Raw genomic sequence first — 23,348 nt, 5'->3', positions numbered from 1 at the left:
GTTTACAGTCTGAGTGTAATGTCATGAAAACAGGTGTGGTTCTGGAGCCAGGAATTTGATAAAGGCAAAATAGATGTACGAGATAAATAAAGGTCACAGCTGCAAATATTGCTTATCTCAGGTGACAATGTGTGCTGGGTCAAAGGCTTCATGATGTACCAAAAATGTCACAATGCACTAATGATGAGAAAGCCGGTCTACAGGGTGTCCCATTTATCTTGACCAACCTAAATAACTGTTTGTCCAGATGCAAATTACAAAATGTTCCAAGCAAATGCTCTTTAGCCATCAGAGGGACATCAATCAGCAAGATTGCCTTCATTGTAGCTTTGTTTTTTACAAAGATATGAACAGCAGTATGACGTTTTTAAATGGCACCCTGTATACTGAAGGAACAAATTACTTGACACAAACAGCAATGGTGAAACCATCAAAATCAGTTTCACATCAAGGCTAAGGCTTGAAAAGACATCCAATTTAAATGCAGGAATTGTTCACTCAGGTGTTCATTAAACCTGAAAACAATATACAGTAAAATCTTAGTAATTCAAGGTAACTGGATCCAAGTAGAGCTCAATTTACACAGACGGTGACAATTTTAAAGTCGTTTTATTTACAAACAGATTCACAACTTGATGTTCAATGTATCATTACAGTAAATAAAGTTATTTAATCAGTTAATGTATTAAAATGATTAATGGAAAATCTCATATAAAGATGTGAAACAAATACTAACAAAGAGATAGAGGGGCTGGCCAGTACTTACCTCAGCTCAGTACAGCCGATAGATACACATAAAACAGAACCGAAAATTTACGTTCCTAGCTTTCGGAACAAATGTTCCTTCTCGGGGAGGAGAGAGGGGAAAGAAAGGGAAGAAGGGAAAGGAGATTCAGTTACTCACAACCCAGGTTATGAAGCAACAGGGAAAGGAAAATAGGGAGGGTAGCAAGGATGGAGGCATGGTTGTCAGAGGGAAGCCAAAGATATTCTACTGTAAGTACTGTGCCAGCTTCAGACCAAAGAGGATGCATACAGAAGTAAAGAGGTATATAGTATAAAGATAAACACAACTATGTAGGATGAAAAGATGTGTGAATGGCTAAAGAGGAAAGGGAAAGAGGAGAAGACTGAAGAGTAAATGGGAGTGAGGTTGTTTAACGTAGGTTCAGTCCAGGGGGATGGCGGGATGAAAGGATGTGTTGGAGTGCAAGTTCCCATTTCCGCAGTTCAGAGGGACTGGTGTTGGGTGGGAGAAGCCAAATGGCACATACGGTGTAGCAGGTTCCTAGGTCCCTAGAATTATGCTGGAGGGCATGCTCTGCTACTGGGTATTGGGCATCTCCTAGGCGGACAGTTCGTCTGTGTCCGTTCATGCGCTCAGCCAGTTTAGTTGTTGTCATGCCGATGTAAAAGGCTGTGCAGTGCAGGAATGTCAGTTGATAAATGACATGTGTAGTTTCACATGTGGCCCTGCCTTGAATTGTGTATGTTTTACCAGTAGCGGGGCTGGAGTAGGTGGTTGTGGGGGGATGCATGGGGCAGGTTTTGCAGCGGGGTCGGTTACAGGGGTAGGAACCGCTGGGTAGAGAAGGTAGTCTGGGAATATTGTAGGGTTTAACAAGGATGTTACGGAGGTTAGGGGGGCGACGAAAGGCAACTCTGTGTGGTGTGGGGAGAATTTTGTCAAGGGATGATCTCATTTCAGGGGTTGACTTGAGAAAGTCATATCCCTGGCGGAGTAATTTGTTGATGTTCTCGAGGCCAGGATAATATTGGGTGACAAGGGGGATGCTTCTGTGTGGTCTGTGGGTAGGAACATTGTTGTTGGACGGGGAGGAATGTATTGCTCGGGAAATCTGTTTGTGGACAAGGTCTGCAGGATAGTTGCGGGAGAGGAAAGCACTGGTCAGGTTATTGGTGTAATTGTTGAGGGATTTGTTCCGAAAGCTAGGAACATAAATTTTCGGTTCTGTTTTATGTGTATCTATCGGCTGTACTGAGCTGGGGTAAGTACTCTATCTCTTTGTTAGTTAATGTATTAAGTATTACATATTACTAGAAGCACTTTGGAATTGAGTCCTGTCTCATCATACTTATAAATGTGTCCTGTGACAGATTTTCATGATTTATCATAATTTTTATTTTTTGGGGGGTCACTTTGGCAGCTCTGTTGTCAGTGGATAACTTTTTACCACAGATTTCAAGCTCCCCCCCCAATATCTTCCCCTCCAATTATCTAGCCAGCCAAAACTAGCAGAAAAACTTTCTTCTCCTTCTTCTAATTCTTTTTGAAATACAAGTGTCTTCTCCTGAATCATCAGACTACTTATTGGATTTTGTTTAGCTCACTATTGTGCAAACTACGAGTAGAGGTCTTCACTAGTCTCTTTGTAATATGATGCTTTCATGGTTTTACAATAAGTGAATTTCCATGCTTTTTAGAAAAAGAACATGAAGCTTTGATAGAATATCACTGTTCCAGTTTCTGTTCCATCACCGGTCGCCTAAAGATACTTGGCCAGTGCCCAACTCTGCTGCTACTTTTTATAGTCTCGCCACTGTTCAATCTTTTCTTCTTGGCTTTTCTTCATGGCTACATGTACACAATACACTGAGCCTAAGCAGGCACTGGCTACTGGCGGTGGGTGAAACAACAATAGTGGCTAAACAATGAAGGTGCATGAATCACAGCCGCTGATCACACCCACCCCGTACATATTTTCAATTTTATCTATGATATTGCTTTGATTTTGTTTAACATAGTAGTGACTCACCGTCCACCTCAGATTAAATGGATGTTCAAATTGCTGGGCTAGAACTAATGTGACTTTACTATGTTACAAAAATCACAACTAGATTACATGTGCAGATACCCAACGCAATTCTTATAAAACCAACACACAAATAGGTTTCTCTACAGTTTTATAGAAATAATGTTTACTTACTTAAATGTGTCAGTGAGTTCATTCCCCTTCATATGGTCTTTCTTTGTAACATGTGAAAGTCTTTTCAGGTCATCTTGATAGTATTCTTCTTGATCTGGACCAAATTTCTCCATTAATTTTATTGCTTGCTGCTCATGACCATTATAAACAAGTTCTAGGTACATGTGTACAAACACTGGGTAAAGTATCATGCCCAACTCATGCTGAAAGTTTCAACAGCTTATTACAATGTATGTCAAGTATAATCAATGATTAAAAAACAGACATCTTGTTTAGAAAGGTTTACATAAATACAAAGGCATTTTGGACTTAGATACCCTTCATCAAACTTCAGCAACAAAAAAATCATACTACAATAACACTTTCAGAGTGGAAAATAAATCACCGGCATCACTCTAAATCAGACTTGAAAAAGAATGGTCAGCTTAGAAATTTTACTGAAGCTGGAAACAAGGAAAATAAGTTTTCTGTGACAACAGTGTGGAGCTGTTATGAACTCAGATTAGCAGTTTGTACTGCATATTTTTTATCAGTACAAGAGCTTCACAGATAGGCTCGACAATCTCCAGTGATAGACATCACTGTGTAGCACCGAAAGACTTAGTTTTAAATTCCAACAGCATATGATGTATAAAAAAAATTATTTCCTCTTAAGTACATTCCCCTAACAATCATGATGGAAATATCAGAAAAATTTGTGCTTATACAGAGGTGTGTGAATCACATTTCTTCTCACATGTATTCTGATAATGGAGTAGGGAGAGGAATGAAATGATACTAATATACTTTGTTACCTGCACCTGATACCATGTGGTCAAATGCAGAGCACAAATGAAGATATTGTGATGTTTTGTGCTACTGAAATTGACAACAATGCCACTTCCATATATCAGGGAGAACACGTTACATCCTGTTGTTAAGTTTCTTTCATACCACAGGCTAGATAACAAATGAAATGTCTATAGTATCCTCACAATTGCAGCTGGGTGTTGTTACTATGTATAAGATTTCTTCAAATTTGTCAGTCCTCTTGAGATGTTTGATTGTACATCAACACTAAATTTACACGAGCAGTGTATTTTATCAACAAAATTAGTATGGGAGAAGAAAGATAATAGTTTACAGCAGCAGCTGAGGTATAAATTGCCTGCAGAATGCAGAACTTAAATTCATAACTTCGCAAACAATTTAATTAAATCTACAATTTGGCTTACCTGATTAATTACCTATAGGCCTAATATATGTAATTAGTAACTATTAGTTAAATGACTTACTTTGTAAATATCTAGCGCACCCTCCACAAATTTCTTTAAGTCCACATAAGCATCTTCATACACATCTGGATCTCCCTCACTTTTGTATGCTGACAGAACACTGCTGACCTCAGAATCTGTCTGAGGGGTCTCACCTGGTGTTTCAACATCAGTGAGATTTGCTTCCTTCTTTAAGAGTTCTTCTGTACTCTGTAATACCAGTGATATGGTACCGCAGTTATAACAATGAAAATAATCAATTCTTGACAACAGAATACAAATGGACAGATTAAAAAATCTACTCACCACGTGGCAGCAGAACAACATACTTATAAGTAAAATAAAATACAGGCTTTTACTTATGCAAGCCGTTGGGCCAGTGGTTCTTTCTTCCAGCACAAGGGTAGAAGGGGAAGGAAGAGGGGTGAAAGGAAAAAAAACTGGAGAGGTTTACGAACAGGAGTCAAGTTTGGGAAAGTCACCCAGAACCAATGGTCAAGGAGACTTACTGGACAGGGTGAGAAGGATTAAAATTATTTATTTTATATGTACGTTCTCCTGCCACCGCTTGATGAGTACATTTTTTTATCTATCCAATTACATTAAGCAGGTATAGTCAGCATAACAAAATACATGAGTGTCACAGAAAATAAACCGCAAATGTATTCATTCAATTTTTAATCTTCCAAGTACTTACAAAACACACTGTTAAACAACCTAAGGTTTGCAAGTAATACTTCTATAGATTCACATAGCTCCGTGAATGTTACTGGAAATCGGTGACAACATCTACTGAATTAAGCTTAGGTCCATATGTGTGGATTTTATGATCAAGCTTGGAGAAATATTCTTAGTATGTTGTGTAACGTGTTTAATTATTATGTAGCCTTCTGGAAAACTGGTCCTAACAGGTTAATCCCAACAAAGCAATAATTCTACTTTCAAGAAAAAAACCGAAGCAACAAGTCAAGGTATTCCAATTTCTCTGATAGTAATAAATATTCTTAGATGTAATTCTGAGGAGTGACAGAGTACAGGCAACAAGCCCATATATAAGACCAGTTCTCACTGTATATGAAAAAATAATGAGGTTAGTTGTTAAAATGTTTTGTGCAATAAAGGGACTGTCAGTTTTGGCTAGGAACCCTGCTTACTGCCATATAATTCTTTTTCTGAAAGTAATGTTTACTAAAAATGGAGATGCTAGTTAAGGAAATATAAAATTCAATGCGCATCACCCCAACTTGTCAAAATATTGTACTGTTACGAAAGGTAAAAAGAGGACAAAAGCTGAAAAGAGGCAACAGTTGTAATTTGCAAGAAGGTGACAAAACATATGACTGTAATGAACAAAGCACACACTATAATACGAATATTTGAAACCTCCTCTTTATAACTATTAAGATTGTCTGAAATTGCACTTTGAAAGTGGATGTCAAGACCATCATCAACAGAGATGAATATGATGACAGCTTGCTAACTTGCTTCAACAAGACAACAGAAGAAGTAATTATCACAAAACTGCAAGATGCGAGCATTCAGAAACTAATGCTAAATGAGGATGCTTCTGACATAGGTTGAAATTGTTGGTTGGTTGGTTTGTTTAAAAGGGGGAAAGGGACCAAACTGCTTGGTCATCAGTCGCTTCTTCCTATAATTCCACAAGGGAAAGAATAAAACAATGAGTCGCACTGCACAATACCGAGAGGAAGGAAAAAACACAAGAATGACAAAAGGGCAACAAAGACTACAAGGAACAAAATAGGACAATAAAACCACGAAACAGGAAGGAAGAGATTCAAGCATGAGAGCAGATTACCATGGCTGGCATACCACGAGAATAAAAATGATACGCCAGCCACTCTGCAACACATCAAAACCCCCAGCCTAAAAGCACTAGGGTGGAGGACACAGAGGGACAAAGGACATGCGCTAAAACTTGGATCAAAAGATAATACCCACCCTCATGTATAAAACGTAAAACCAAATCAGCCAATGAGGCATTGTCTGCTAAAATTAATGTTAACAAGTCCGGTAACCAAAGATGATGTCTCAGGGCAGCCAAAGTAGGACAGCGGAACAGAATATGTGCCACTGTCAACCGGGTGCCGCACCAACACTGAGGTGCATCTTCACTGCGCAGAAAATAGCTGTGGATCGCCCAAATGTGTCCAATGCAGAGACTGTATATAACCACAGAGTCCTGCAAGAGGGCTGCATGGAAGACTTCCATGCATTTGTAGTCTCCTTAATGAAATGCAGTTTTTGTGCATACTGTTATGCCATCCTGTCTCCCAAAGCCGAAAAACCTTCTGGAGTAATAAGGAACGCAGGTCAGTTACAGGAATGCCAATCTCCATAAGCAGTTTCCGTGTAGCCTGTATGGCCAGCCTGCCAGCAAGTTCATTGCCTGGGATACCGACATGTCCTGGGGTCCAGAAAAACACCACTGAATGACTGGACAGTTCCAGGACATAGATGGACTCCTGGATGGTCATTACCAAAGGATGGCGAGGGTATCACTGGTAGATAGCTTGCAGACTGCTCAAGGAGTCACTACGGTGAAGAAACGACTCGCCAGGGCATGTGCGGGTGTGCTCAAGAACACAAGAAATGGCCACCAGCTATGCAGTGAAAACACTGCAGCCATCTGGCAAGGAGTGCTGTTCAATATGCCCTCTGTGAACATAGGCGTAGCCAACATGACCATCAGCCATCGAACCGTTGGTGTAAACCACTTCATGGCCCCGGTACACATCAAGAATCGAAAGGAAGTGACAGCAGAGAGCCACAAGGTTAAGTGAGTCCTTAAGGCCATGTGAAAGGTCCAGACGAAGCTTCGGACTATGTTTACACCATGGAGGTGTACGTGAATGGACCTCGAGTAGAGGTGGTAAGGGGAAGGACTCCAGTTCAGACAGAAGGGATTGGATGCGAACCGCAATCGTAAGCCCTGGCCTGGGCCGCTGATGCAGGAGATGAACCGCTGTGGTTGGGAAAAGGAGGTGGTAATTAGGATGCTCAAGAGAGCTACGAATATGTGCAATGTAGCTGGCGAGCAGTTGTGCAAGTCTGATCTGCAATGGAGGGACTCCAGCCTCCACCAGTACACTGGTCACCAGACTCATCCTAAAAACTCCTGTCGCTAGTCAAGCTCCTATTGCTAGTCAAACTCCGCAGTGGTGTGTAAATGTAACGCTGAGGGTGCCGCCGAACCATAGACCACATTCCCATAGTCAAGGCAGGATTGAACAAGGGCTCTGTAGAGCTGCAGCAGTGTGGAGCAATCTGCACCCCAGATGGTTTTGCTCAGGCAGCGGAAGGCACTGAAGTGCTGCCGGCACTGAAGTGCTGCCAGCACTTCCGCTCAAGCTGATGAAGATGAAGAAGCTAAGTCAATCGAGTGTCAAAAACCAGTCCTAAGAATAGATATATCTCCACTACTGTGAGTGGATCATCATTAAAGTAAACTTCTGGTTCCGGATGAATGGTACGATGCCGGCAGAAGTGCAAGACACATTAATTCGCAGCTGAAAACTGGAAGCTGTGGGCTAGAGCCCATGACTGTGCCTTGTGTATGGCTCTCCGTAGGCGCTGCTCAGCAACACCAGTACTAGAGGAGCAGTATGAAATGCAGAAGTTGTCTGCATACAGGGACGGTGAGACTGATGGCTCTACAGCTGCTGCTATACCGTCAATGGCCACTAAAAATAGACAAACACTCAATACAGAGCCCTGTGGGACTCCATTATCCTGGATATGGGGGGAACTAGGGGAGGACCAATTGGACACAGAAAGTACAGAGTGTTAGGAAGTTTTGGATGAAAATCAGGAGTTGGCCATGGAGAACCCACTCATATAAAGTGGCAAGGATATGATGTCACCAGGTTGTATCATATGCTTTCCGGAAATAAAAAAAGACAGCAGCCAGGTGTTGGTGCCTGGAAAAGGCTGACGGATGGCAGGCTCAAGGGACACAAGATTATAAGTGGCAGAGTGACCCTGGTGGAAACCACCCTGGCATGGAGCCAGTAAGCCACGTGACTCTGGGACCCAACACAACGGCTGACTCTCCATATGTTCTGGCAGCTTACAAAGAATGTTGGTGATGCCATCACACCACATCCAGTTGAAGATGACAAGGAAATGTCGCTTTTAGTTGGCCGAGAGATGTTTAATCATCTGGCCGTGAATCCGATCTGGCCCAGAATCTACGTCAGGGCAATGTGCAAGGGCGCTGAGGAGCTCCCACTCTGTAAATGGGGCGTTAAAGGGTTCACTGTGGTATGTAGTGAACGAGGGGACTTTCCCTCCCATCCGCCGTTGGAGGGTGCAAAAGGCAGGGGGGTAATTCTGCAACACAGAGGCTCAAGCATAGTGCTCAGCAAAGTGCTCGGCAACTTCATTTGCATCAATAGATAACGCTAGGGACACCTTTGAGGTCTGGTACCCAAAAACAGGTCTGATCTTCGCCCAGACTTGGGAAGGTGATGTATGGCACCCAATGGTCGCAACATATCTCTCCCAACTCTCCTGTTTCCGTCTTTTTATAAGCTGGTGAACATAGGCATGGAGGTGTTTGGAAGCTATTAGGTGCTTCAGAGAAGGGTGACACTTATGTCGCTGTAGAGCTGTGTGGCAGCCCCAGTATTTAGGAGGCAGAGGTTGAGCTGAGACAGTAAATTTTCAACATCTCTACCTTGGCCAATAAGCAGGGTGTCACCCCATAAGGAGTTACGGGCATTAAAATCTCCCAAAGGAAGTTGATGAATCAGTACAGCCAACACATTCAGGGGTACTGCACCATCTGGAGGAAGATATACATTGCAGACAGTTATTTACTTATCCTGACAGCCACTGCTTCATAAGGAGTTTGAAGGGGCACAGGTTCACTACATATAGAGTTCAGGACATAGACACAAATTTCACCCAACACTCTATTATATTCGTTGCGGTTCTTCCCTAGAGCCATGGAGGACAGGGATCCGCATTTCCGATAACCAGGTTCTCAGGAGGCAATGCAGAAAGCATGTGTAAAGCTTAACAGTTGCTTTAGCTCAGCCAGGTGATGGAAAAAAATGCAGCAATTCCACTGGAGGATGTCATTATCGTGAGGCTGGGAAGCATCCCTACAGTCATGGAGGGCAGGGGTCTGCATTGCCGAGAACCAGGTTTCCTGGAGGAAATGCAGAAAGCAGGTGTAAAGCTTAACAGTTGCTTTAGCTCAGCCAGGTGGTGGAAAAAACTGCAGCAATTCCACTGGAGGATGTTGTTATCGTGAGGCTGGGATGGCATGAAACACTCAATGAGACAGTTTATGCCTCAGGGTCACCTGCTGCCACCGACTGAGTACCTTTGCGATCAACATCCATTATGTCTGAGGGCCCAGCGAGATCTAGGTCCTCTGCAGACGCTACAATCTCCACTTCATCCTCAGACGCAGAGCTTGTAGGTAGCGAGGGTGTGAGTGCCACCGCAATGTCTTGGTTCTTGGGGGTATTTTTCTTTTTTGGTTTCTCTCGCTGCTCCTTAGGTTTTTCCTGCTGCGAGGGCTTTACTGATTCAGATTCAGGGATTGAGGAGGACTGTAAAGCCCTACAACTAGCTCCCTGTGGGTGCTTCAGCTACTGGCGGGTGTCTGCTTTGCCACTGGTAGGAACCTGAGAAGGGAGTGACCCAAGGGTCGCCTTCCAACCAACCAACCATCAAGGGGGCAAGTGGAGTCTGACGGCTCTGAGAGCCAGCGGTACACGGTGGAAATGAAGGTGCTAGAACTGTTGTCGTAACGGCGGCTTAAGTGGATGTCATATGCACAGGATGTAGCCTCTGAAATTTCCTCTTAGCCTCAGTGTAGGTCATTCTGTCCAGGGTCTTATATTCCATGATTTTCCTTTCTTTCTGTAAAATACTGCAGTCCGACAAGCAAAGGGAATGGTGCTCTCCGCAGCTAACACAGATGGGAAATGGGGCACATGGAGTATTGGGATGTGAAGGACGTCCACAATCTCTACACGTAATCTTGAAAGTATAGCCGGAAGACATATGCCCGAGCTTCCAGCACTTAAAGCACCACATCGGGTGTGGGATATATGGTTTCACATCATAGTGGTATACCATCACCTTGACCTTTTTGGGTAATGTGTCACTCTCGAAGGCCAAGATGAGAGCACCAGTGGCAACCTGATTATGCCTCAGACCCTGAAAGGACATGCTGGACAAAGTGAATGCCTCGTCCCTCTGTTGGTGTGCAGCTCCCAATCAGACTGTAAAAGAAGGTCCCTCTGTTATATAACACCCTGGACCACATTTAAACTCTTATGGGGTGTGATGGAAACAGGAACATCCCTCAGCTTGTCACATGCGAGTAATGCCCGTGACTGGGTAGAGGATGATTATTTTATCAAGACTGACCTAGAGTGCGTATTGGACAATCCCTCCATCTCCCCAAACTTCTCCTCTAAATGCTCCACAAAAAACTGAGGCTTCATTAACATGAAAGATTCCCCATCAGCTCTTGTACATACGAAGTATTGGGGCGAATAAGGGCCGCTGACATCCTTAGCATGGCATTCCTCCCATGGTGTGGCCTTGAACGGGAATGATTTGGGGTCATACTTCTTCACATTCAAGTTTACCACTTAGAGACTGCTGGTGTTGGACCACAAGTAAGAGATGATGTACTATGCTTCATGGCGTGTCATCTGCCCTGATGCATCCCAATCTGACCAGGGGCCCTCCCCACAGTCGCCGCCCAGCCTCAGCAAAGGCCATCTGGCAGGATGGCCATTGCCGGGAGTCCCGATGCCCCAAGGAGATGGGCATCACTCCTTGGCATACGTGGGCAGTTACCGGCACAATCATCAGCAAAGTGATCCCTATGCAGTCAGGGGGCTACAACCAATAGGGTTCATGCAGCGCCACCACATGATCATCATCGGTGCAGAAAATGACATTGCACAGTGGATGAAGGAATAGGCAACCGGGAAGGTGTCCTCAACCAATAGCTGGAGAATGACTGGAACTGCAAATCCATGACAATAAAGTGGGCTAAAGATCTCAGTGCATGATGGAAACAATGCACCATGTAAGGTGCCCTGCCCTACTTGGCTCGCTCTTTGGAAAAATTTGGAAGAATGGAAGTCAAACCCTACAGGGGACCATCACATAAAGGCCGAAATGTGTGAGACTCCTTTCAGTCGCCTCTTAAAACAGGCAGGAATACCTTTGGCCTATTCTAACCCCCGGACCCGCAGGGGGTGGTTGAAATTGTGTTTGGCATCATATGAAAGGTGTGGAAGGCATAAATACCTGCCATCCAGTCGAAGACTTCAGTTTATTAGTGCTTACTTGTGGCGGTGCAGCAGCTGTATGCTGCAATATAGTAGAGATCTGAAGAACACGAAGTGTTTAGTCTGACATAACCTGGAACATGCTTTTTTTTTTTTTTTTTTTTTTTTTTTTTTTTTTTTTTTTTTTTTAAATTTCAGAACTGATGATTGTGACCCTTTGGTTCTGAGTTGAATGGAGAGACTGAACCCGAGACTTAAAAGGCTCTGTGAGAAGTGAGGCTGCAACTTCCTGGACAACCATAGGGGTTGAGAACTGTAGGGTTCCCGTAAATGGGTTAGGTGTGCACTACACCTCAGAGGCTGCTATTGAGATACCTGACTGTGTGTCCAGTGCCCCCAAGGGTTTCTTAATTACATGACTCTCCATCCAATCCAGATAATGACAGCTGTAGGAAACCCAGAAGTATCAGTGTAAGATCGAAAGAAATGCTTACCACAGGTGAGAGTATTAAAATCCTAATGGTAAACTGCTAAAGCATTCGCAATAAAGTGCCACAGTAGGACGCACTCATGAAAAGCTGTGAAGCTCACATAATACTAGGTACAGGAAGCTGGTTGAAACCTGAAGTTGATAGCACTAAGATTTTCTGGGAAAATTTAAGCGTCTATCGAAAAGATAGGCAAATGGATGTGGTGTATCTGTAACTGTAGACAAGAAACTCAAATCCACTGAGATAGAAATTGAATCTGCATGTGAGATTGTCTGGTCAAGACTCAGTATGAGGGCTGGGCATAAACTGATAATTGGATCCTTCTATCACCCGCCAGAGTCATCTCCCAATGTAACCAAAAACTTTAGAGAAAACCTCAGTTCACTTGTACGTAAGTCCTCCAATTACACTGTAATCATTGGTGGAGACTTTAATCATCCAAAAATTAACTGGGGAAATTACAGTTTTGTTAGTGGAGGATGTGATAAGACATCCTGTAAAACATTACTAATTCTCTGAAAACTACCTAGAATAGATAGATAGGAACCCCACTCATGATGGAAATATATTGGATCAATTGGCAACAACTTTCAGTGCAGGGTAGAAACATGTAGAAGGACTCTCGCTCAAGTTTAGCAGAATAGTTGACCATGCACTGGATGGATACATACCCAGTAGAACAGATCATAATGGGAGCGAACCTCCATTGTATAGTCACTATAAAGAAACTTCTAAAGAAACAGATATTATTGGATAATAGGTGAAAAACAAAGCATAGGGCTATACACAGAGAGATACTGAATGAAACACATTTGGCTGTCAAGAGAGCAATGCATGATGCCTTCAATGACTACCATAGCAGAATATTGTCAAATGATATTTTACAAAGAAATTCTGGCCATATGTACACACTGTTAGTGGCACCAAAGTTAGCGTCCAGTGCCTAGTGAATGAGACAGGAAATGAAATTGAGGCTAGCAAAGTGAAAGCTGAAGTATTTAACTCTGTTTTCAAATGTTTCTTTACAAAGGAAAACCCAGGAGAATAGCCCCCATTTAATCCTTGTATCACTGAAAAGGTGAATGAAATAAGTATTAGTGTCTGTGGTGTTGAGAAATAGATGAAATCTTTAAAATTGGGTCTGGAATCTCTGTCAGTTCCTATACTGAATTTGTGACTGAGTTAGCTCCCTTCTAACCAAAATGTATCATAGATCTCTTGAACAAAAAGCATACATAGTTCTTGGAAAAAAGCACAGGTCACACTTGACTCCAAGAAGAATAGTAAAGTGATGAATAAAACTATCATCCAATATCCTTGACATCATTTTGTTGTAGAATCTTAGAACACAGTCTGAGCTCACACATACTGAGGTATGTTGAACAGTACGACCTCCTCAATGCCAGATAGCATGTATTCCAAAAGCATCGATCATGTGAAACCCAACTCACACTTTTCTCACATCACAAACTGAAAGCTTTCGATCAAGGCAGTCAGGGAGGTGCAGTATCTCTTTATTTCTGAAAAGCATTTGACTCAGTAGCACACCTACCATTATTGTCAAAAGGACAATCATATGGGATATCAAGGGAAATATGTGACTGGACTGAAGACATTTTGGTAGGCAGGGCACAGCATGTTGTTTTGGATGGAGAGTCATTGTCAGGTGTAGAAGTAACTTCAAGTGTGCCACAGGGAAGTGTATTGGGAGCCTTGCTGTTCATGTTGTATATTAATGACCTTGCAGACAATATTAATAATAAAATCTGGCTATTCGTGGATGGTGCAGTTATCTATAATGAAGAAGTTGCGTAAATATTCAGTCACATCTTGATAAGATCTCAAAGTGGTGCAAAGATTGGCAACTTGCTTTAAATGTTCAAAAATGTATAATTTTGTCTTCACAACATGAAAAAAAAACATAGTATCCTAGGACTATGACATCAATGAGTCACTGTTGAAATGTATCTGGGTGTAACACTTTGTAGTGATATGAAATGGAATGATCTCATAGGCTCAGTTCTGGGTAAGTTATTGGTAGAATATTAGGGAAGTGCAATCAAGTCCATAAAGGAGACTACTTACAAATCTCTCATGCAACCAGTTTTAGACTATTGCTAGAGTGTGTGGGACCCATACCAAATAGGTCTAACAGGAAATATTGAATGTATACAGAGAAGGACAGCACAAATGGTCACAGGTTTGTTTGGTCCATGTGAGAGTATCACAGAGATACTGAAAGAACTGAATTGGAAGACTCTTGAAGACAGACAAACTATCCTGAGAAAGTCTTTAACGAAGTTTCAAGCACTGACTTTAAATGATGACTCTAGGAATATACTACAATCCCCTACTCATTGCTTGCATGGGATCATGAGGATAAGATTAGAATAATTACTGCACAAAGGCATTCAAACAATCACTCTTCCCATGCTCCATACATGGATGGAATACGAAGATACCCTAATAACTGGTACAGTGGGATGTACCCTATGCCATGCACTTCACAGTGGTTTGCAGAGTATAGATGTAGATCTAGACCTATCTTCCGATGTTTCATCTCACTGTTCTATTTCAAATAGCATCTTCATACTGTTCTGTTTTGGCTTGTGCATGGTCCGTTGCATAGTATAGCATCTCAGACCTTTTGCAGTTAAGTCTACTGGTTGATTGTGGAACAGCCTCAATTCCCCCCCCCCCCCACCCCCACACACACACACACAATTCCAGTCAGTTGGCCCACCAGAATTTTTAGTGTAAGAATAGCACAATGTGTTCTATATGGAACAGCCTTTGACTGAGGAACTCCCATTTAGATTAATCTGAAAGAACATCACCACAAACAACTCATGACATAAATATTAAATATCTTTTAGATATAATGATGTATGTATATGGAGACTGAAGGGATGAATGAAAATTTGTACCAAAGTTGAGATTCAAACCCAGGTCTCCTGCTCACTAGACAGATCCACTTACCATTATGCCACCCTTGCACAGTGGCTTTGCATGGACTACCCTAGCATGCCTCCTTCATCAATCCAAATTCCCATTCATACCTCTACCCACATGGTATTCTCTAAAATTCAAAAAGCAATGCAGAGGTTCTCCAACTGTCTTGGGATAGCACCTCAGCATCAAACAAAACAGGGGATTATGCCTGAAACCCAGGCATAGGCAATTTACTCAAATGCAAAATATGATTCCAGAGACATTTTTAAATCTCCAATATCTATTACATATATACCTGTATGCAGACTGAAGCGATGAATGAGACAGCTTCTGCAACGCTGCTCAAGTTTAGGGGGAATACCAAGTGGGCTGAGGTGTGAATGTGAATTTGGTTTGAGGAGGGAGGTGTGCCGATAGTCTGTGCAGTTGTGCAAAGCCACTGCGCCAAGGTGGTGTCGTGCTTAGTCAATCTGCCTGGTGACCAGGAGAAGCAAGTTTGAATCCCGAACTGGGTACAAATTTTCATTCACCACTTCAGTTTGCATATATACATCATAGATGTCTGAGACTTGAAAAGGTGTCTGAAACCATATAGTTTCATTTCACTGATTCTAAACCTTCTGGTGTCTCCTAGTCACTTCCATGTGTACACCCGTGATTTATAAATAAAGTTTAAGTGATGATTAAATTATGCTCTGGGCAAAATTCTATCAGGCGGCTCCCTCTTTCATTCCCTTCCCCTAGTCCATATTCTTCTATTTTCCTCACAATTTCTTTTTCTTTCTTTCTTTCTTTTTTGGCTTATCATGCCTTCTTTCACTCTTTCAATCTCCTCATCATCTGTGGTGCAATTTGGCATATAATATTGTACTACTGTGGTGGCTGTTTGCTTCATGTTTATCTTGGCAGCAATAATGTGTTCACTATGCTGTTCATAGGAGTTTACTCACATTTCTGTTTTCTTATTCATTATTAGACCTACTCCTGGATTACCCTTATTTGATTTTGCATTTATAACCCTGTACCCACCTGACCAGAAGTCCTGTTCCTCCTGCCGCCGAACTTCACTAATTCCCACTGTGCTGGTGTAAGCCTTCACCAGCACACCAGTCGGCACTAGGACACATTGTATAGCAGGCACTAAACTAAATGTGCCTATGACATGAGAAGGCCAAGACATGCCCCAAGCTATGTGCTGCTAACGCCCCAACGTCAGCGTGCATATAGGCTGCCGACCGAGCAGCCTCAATCTCAGAACCTTTGTACATCGCATCAGGACTCAGTTCGCATTGCACCTCTATACATTGCACTGTGCTCTATTCTTCCACAGTGTTTGTCATCACCTAACACCTTAGCTAGCTATGAGGGAACGTTAGTCATTGTATAAAGTTGTGATATACAAACGGTCAAGATTCAAGAATTAGTACACACTATTTGATTGCTGTTAACCACAGAACCTCAGATTGGATACCATTGAGGTTAAGTACTCAATTCGTACTTGTAATAAAGTGTATTTTAACCACATATGCATTTTGTGTTGTAGTGAGAAGAACCCGGCCACCCACCTATCATACCACTCTCTCCTCATCCAGTCAGGAGACACAAATCATTTCAAGAGGACACAGCCACAACACCCACTATATCTAACTTCAACCTACCCATTTCTCTTTTTAAACTTTCTAATGTACCTGCCCACTCTAAGGATCTAACATTCAACACTTCACCCAATACAATTCTAGTTTTGCTTTTCCTGATAGCGGTGTCCTCTTGAGTAGCCCCGACCAGAGATCTGAAAGGGGGACTATTTTACCTCCAGAATATTTTACCCTAGAGGATACCATCATCATTTAACAATACAGTAGAGATGCATGCCCCCAGGAAAAATAACAGCTTTAGTTTCCCTAGCTTTTAGCCGTTCACAGTAACAGCACAGAAGGCCATGTTGGCTGATGTTACAAAGCCAGACTGTTGCCCCTGCAATTTCTGTGCTTCTTCAGGAACCACACATTTTTTTGACCGCTACACCGACCCCCCCCCCATTGTGGTTGAACATATGATGTGGGTATCTGCATTGAGGTACAAGGCCACACCACCTCAGCAAGGACTATGGCTCGTGGTGGGAGGAATATACTTTCACAATGTTCTTGAGAAATGGATGAATCGTCGTAACAGTAATTTTTTACATCATTAAGTAACTTCATTTCAAGAATGTATAAACAAGACAGTATTGTACACTAGGGGAAAACTGAATAAGATTGCTCTGTTTTAAACAGACTGGCTATGTATTTGGGCAGCCACAGGTCCTAATCTACATCTGACCACCCTGATTTAGGTTTCCTGTAGTTCCCTAAATTACTTTAGTCAAATGGCAAGATGGTTCCTATAAACAATCACAGCAGCAGACTAACCTTTGTCAAGCTAGAACTGTATGTGTAAAAACCTGTATATATGAATTACGTTGATTTTGTTCTGAAACTGTGATATCATGACATGTCCAATAGCCTTTTGAAAGTCATCCACAGATGAATAAAATTAGTAATACTACTAAAAATTTTCTATGATCTGACCTAGTTTATGAGACAGGTACACCCTGTGTGGTGACTTGCTGAGTAAGTATGTAGATGTTGATCTGGCAAAGCCCTATTTATAAAAGAAGATAATGCAGAATGTATAAATCATTGTTGCATTCAACCGAAATGGCTAAAGTAATTGAAAACAGCTAACTATCTTCAGTAGTCCAAATTATTTTTATCTGGTTGTGAAAATTGGCGATTTTGGTTAGAAATGTGGTTCTAACTATTTAGGTCATTACTGATGCCACCAAAGGTTTGGCACACCTATTGACATTTCATTTGTAGATGGGCACAACATGCATTTCACAACCTTGTGATAGATGCCAACAATGAATAAATCAAATCTACGCATGAAGACTGACTAGACATTTGAATAGCTAGATATAGTGTGTCATCATCATCTTAAACAGTTTCCAGCCTCAGGCTGGATCTGTTGGGAACATAAGCCTTACCATCTAGTCCTGTTTTCCCACCATCTTTCGGTATTCATTCTGGTCCAGTTCTCGCCTCATTTTTCAACATACTCTTCCGCATCTTTCAGCCATCTATCCATTGGTCTTCCTCTTGGTCGTTTCCTTCGCATCTCCATTTCATGTATCTTCTTGGAATTCTCTCGTTTTCCATTCCCTTTAAATGCTCATACCATCTCAGCCTTGATGCTTTTATCCTGCTCTGCAGGGGTTCTACTTTCACTATTTCCCTTACCCTTTCATTCTTCATTCTGTCTCTCGTTGTTACCCCCATTCTCTTCTTACCCACATTTCAGGTACATAAGTCAGTATTGGGATGTACTAACATACACATATTACTTCTTTGCTTTTTTGCGGGATGTCTTTGTTCCAAACCAGACTCCCTACACTTCTCAGGAATGCTTCTGCCTGGCTGCAATGTTAACTAGTCTCTCTCTCATTTCTTCTATTTGGTGCTATCACACTTCCCAAGTGCTTGACACTCTCCACATTCTTCAACTATTCACCTCCAATCTTTATTCTGCTACCTGTAAGCAGGATCTCACATTCGAAGAGTCCGGAGCAAAAACCTGATACGTCCAAAATTCCAGATTTTCTGTTTATTTTATTTTTTCTTCATAATTTAATATTTCAGCCAGTGTAGTTTTAGATGATGTTGCACAACTGGTCAAAAACCTGACAAGTTGAGGGACATTTCAATATCTTGTAAACAATTGCAGGGGAAAAACCTTACAAGTCCATGCAAAACAGATTCCAAGCCTGTGTAGGTCCAGTTTCCGCTAATATTATCATTTTCCTCACAGTCACTGTATCAATGTAAAATAAAGAAGACAGTGACTCATCTATTCATGAAGAAAAAATATAGAATGTCATTGGTGAAGCTGACTAAGAAAAGGAAGAAGTTTAGTTGCAAAAATTTCCCTTGTCCGAATATAAAGACAAATGAAGTATCATAAATGTCAGCTGTCTGTATTTATTTTCAATGTTTATGTTTCGGCAAAAGGCGATAGTTATTTTTATGTGTATCCAGAGACCACAGGCCTAAAAGGAGCAGAACATTTAAGACTGTGGTCACATGAAACAAGAGAATCACATATGTGTAAAAACAATTGTTTTGATATTGTCAACGATGAAAATAAAACAAATTTTATTAATAATAAGAACCAATTTGAAAATCATGATGAAATAAACCTCTGTTTAAGTAATTTAATCACAGTGGTCCCTGTACAGCACAGGCATCCTAGAAGAGAAGAGCAGGAGGCACAGTTCCATGAAGCGTCTTATAAATTCTGTGTTCATATTATCCTTACTGGAACTATTCAAGAAATACATGTGTGCTAGCAAGCATTTATATCATTACATAAATGCTTGCTTGCACATGTCATTACATGGAATAAAGAAGAGCAAGGTAGATCATTTACTTATGGAACTTAAATCTGGAGACCAATCTCTGCGAATGGCAGAGTAAAACATAAAACCCATGCACAAGCTTTACTGGATCGAACACATGAAATAACAAGAGGGTACATTATATCATTTAAAGGTTGCAACAGCAATTACAAAGTCTTCGAATATTAAAAAAATTGTTCTGTTCATATTTCAATAACACTTTGATCTAATACTTGTGGTTCCTGCAACGAGTATCTAGCCAAGAGGAAAGAATTTGGAGAAGGAACTGACTTTAAAAGCATTTGCAGGACATAAAGTAAGAGTTCATTCTGAACTTCGATCCAATAAAACATCTCACAAACTGCATCTTAGAAAGCAAAAAGTGTTGTATGACAGGAAGAAAAAGCCAAAAGAGGAGAGGAGGAAAAAAAAAAAAAAAAAAAAAAAATCAAACATTGCAATAATGATGGACTACAGCAAAAATTTCCCTTGTCCAAATATAAAGACAAATGAAGTTTCTTACAAATGTCAGCTGTCTGTATTTATTTTAAATATTCATGTTTTGGCAGAAGGCAATCGTTATTTTTATGCGTATCCAGAGATCATGGGTCAAAAAGGAGCAGGCAAAGTTTCACCGTTCATTCTTCATTTTGTACACTACTTTCTAGATCCACAAGTCAGACATCTGGAGATCTTTTGTGACTCATGTAGAGGGAAAAACAAGAATGCAACTGTGTTGAGATTCCTTCAACATCTAGTCTACACAAAAAAACAATTGGACTTTCTAAAGCTGAAATTCCCCATTAGCAGTCATTCATGCCTAGAATGTGATACAAATATTGGTTTGATCAACCAAGCTCAAGAATGTCATATGTTGATGGACTGGTGTCAGGTTTTCCAGATTTCACACATTACCCTTTGCCATTTGTTGTCACTGATGTCGAGGAGCAGCTATAAATATCAAAGAATGGACAGCGCGTCTGCATAACACAATATATAAGAAGAAACTACCTTTCCAAACCCGGTCAATAGGAGAATTGGAAGTCATACGACATAATGCAGCACTGGTTTGGTTTAGAAGCAGCTACAATGGAGCTTACAAGCAAGCTTTGTTACTTCTTCCAGGAAAGAAATGGCGAGTTACCGACTTGCAAGAAGGCCAATTCAACCTCCCATCTACTCGATACGGTAACTTTACAACAATATATGTTTAAGTTTTTTAATTCTTAAAGTAAGCTTCTTTTATATTAGCCATATAACTATTTGAATTTAGGTTTCTGATTACTTCACAGGTTATCTTAAAACATCTGTGCTGAGAAATACAGAGATTTTCAGGACTTCAAAAGATCTTGCGGGTCGCCCAAAGCGTCCGATCCCACCCGTTGGCTTTGACCCGTGACGTAAGGCTGTTGTGGTGTGTGACGTCACGGCGGTGCGGAATTTAGTTTGTGAGAGTGGCGTGTTTGTAGGTGTTGTTTTGATGCGATCGGTGGTGCTCTCTGGTGGTGTGTTAGGTGATGTTTTTGGTTTAGTTTGCGAGTGTGGCGTTGTGTGTGAATTTTGGTAAATTCCTTTTTTTATGTCTTTGGTAGGTATGGATACGACTGACAGGGTCAACAGTTTTCGGTTGTCGGCTATGATAGGGGACAGTCTGTTGTCTCTAATAAAATTTCTTAAACTATTCGGATTTTTGGATGAAGTCGTGAAGTGTTCAGTATGTCGTGAAGAAATGAGGGTTACTTAAAGTTCCGGCGTCTCGGACCAGGGACGGCTGTATGTGGAGATGTCGTAAGGATAACAGGTCAACGGAAGTGTTTGATCGCAATTTATGAGATCGGGAGCTGCTGTTGAGCTATGTAGGTCAAGGGAAGTGTTCGATCCCAATTTATGGGATCTGGAGCTGCTGTTGAGCTATATAGCTCAATGGAAGTGTCCGATTCCAGATGATGTGTTTAGTGATATTTGGGGAGTTTTGTGATATCGGTTTTTTTCGTCGTTTTGCGTGGTTTTGTATGGGGGTGGGTGTCTAAATTCGTTTGTATTTAGTTTGTCCCCACCCAAAAATAAACCTATTACCCGTGCTTGTCCCGTTAGTATCATTAGGTTTTTTGTGGAACGTGTGTGTGTTTGTTTTTCGATGTATTTAGGTCCTCAGAATGTGTACGTAACGACTTTATATGCGCCATATTGGAGTCGTGGTTATGGTCGTTTCCGCCATATTTGTGACGTCATGGGTCAAAGCAGACGGGCGGGATCGGACGCTTCCATATTTCCGATTTTGCCATCGTGAAGTACAAGTGTATTTTGATCGTCTTCGGCGTAATGCCTACCTACTGTAAAAGGACAGAATGTTTCATAGTGTATTATTACAAGAGTACATTAGATAATTAGTTATAATGAGAATTTAAATAAGTGTAAAGTCTTTGAAATCTTATAGCTACCTGCAATGTGTTATGGGATTGTCAAATTTTTCCTCTGTACAAGCTTTATTCATGATCAAAATGCATCGTATAGTTGCAAACCTTCATCAGATATGTATAATTTCAACAGTACCATTGCTCTGGAATATGTGTTATCAACTTAAAGAACACAACTTGAAAAATGGAAATTTGAGGAGCCTTGAAACTTCAAATTTCGTCTCCTGAAAAAAAAATGAGAACTGTGACTAATCAGGTTTTTCCCCAGGAGTCTTCATTTGTTGAGCTGAAATTTCATTCCATACTGTCCACAGTTTCTTCCCAAGCCTCCAGCTATTTCTGAATCTCCACTTCCCCGTTTCCTCGGATCATATCTCCAGTTTTTTCTATCACTTTAGTCATTATCTCTTTCAAGACCGCAATGAAGATGAGAAGTGACAATGCACTGCCCTCTTTCAAACCATTTGTTGCTGGAACCAATCATTCCTTTCATTTCCAACCACTCAGGCTTCCACAGTACATCTCCTCCACGGATTCAGAGTGTAAATACTATAACAAATGCTTGCTGGAAAAGTGATGCGTACTTTTATGGCAGGGAAAGCAAAACAAAAAACAGAAATATGAAGACATTAATTTGTAAAGGGGATATCTGGGATCCACGGAACGTGTCTTCAATATACAAGCCACAAGCAGGGGTTGTTTGCTACATATGTCCAACATCAAATGCTTAAGAACGCACGCACCAGTTTACTTCATACTGCCTTGAGTTTACACTGGTTCTCGAGGCTTTTACGTCACAGTTATCCATGGGTCAACAGCAGCATCGTATAAATCTCGGCTTTTGTTACTGTAGGATATAGCAATACTTCTGACTTATTAGGAAAACTATCACTTTACCTTTAAGTTATATCGACGTAGTAGCTGCAACACAGCCAAGAGTGTCTGTTTGTCGGAAGCCATCTGTAGCTGTTTGGCTTACGATTAAAATTGTGTAGAGACGTCAACACTGACATTCATAATTGTATACACACAAACAACAGTATTGTACACATTCCAAAGCTCTTAGAAGAAAAAGAGCATCCTCGCGATGGAGCAATATGTCTGCAAGTTACTGCCGTCAGAAATGGCATGCTAACTTCTTTACGCCAGTTGTAATGAGGTTTATATCATAATTTCGCAAGCGCTTTATTGGTATTATCAAGATTTCAGTGTTACAAATTAGGAAATATGAAGATTACAGACATTAAGCGTCCATTCCTCACTAATTAAACATTTCCATTATTCCCATCACCAATGTGAAAATTTAGGCTTGTGAAGATAATCATATAATACGTTCCCCGTATCCTCGCTGTCTCTCTCCATGGTAGAATATGAAAGATTATAGTACTTATAGAGATATAAACGCTATTAGAAACAAATTATATTCACTAAAGCTGCAGCACATTATCGTTAAATGTTAAACAAGACAATATAAAAAAGTTAAGAGTGATTACATTTAGTTAGAAAGGATCATAATGCCCCGGTTTGTCACGCACATTAAAGTAGAACTACCACAAAAATACGCAG

The 23,348-nt window shown here is 41.1% G+C and overlaps 1 protein-coding gene across 1 annotated transcript in view; it reads right to left on the bottom strand.

The window, feature by feature from the left end:
* LOC126237046 (transcription initiation factor TFIID subunit 5) overlaps positions 1-22,835 on the bottom strand; it is a 69,376-nt gene extending 46,541 nt beyond the window's left edge. Inside the window, exons 1-3 of the mRNA XM_049946810.1 lie at positions 22,680-22,835; positions 4,223-4,411; positions 2,949-3,151 (exon numbers count right to left, since the gene is read on the bottom strand). Of these exons, the coding sequence (XP_049802767.1) occupies positions 2,949-3,151; positions 4,223-4,411; positions 22,680-22,742 (455 nt within the window). The 5' untranslated portion in view covers positions 22,743-22,835. The remainder of the gene's footprint in view (positions 1-2,948; positions 3,152-4,222; positions 4,412-22,679) is intronic.
* Between the last annotated feature and the right edge of the window lie 513 nt (positions 22,836-23,348).

The sequence above is a fragment of the Schistocerca nitens genome, chromosome 2 (assembly GCF_023898315.1).
Source record: "Schistocerca nitens isolate TAMUIC-IGC-003100 chromosome 2, iqSchNite1.1, whole genome shotgun sequence".
In the NCBI taxonomy this organism is placed as follows: domain Eukaryota; kingdom Metazoa; phylum Arthropoda; class Insecta; order Orthoptera; family Acrididae; genus Schistocerca; species Schistocerca nitens.
This window is presented reverse-complemented; position numbering and strand designations above follow the sequence as displayed.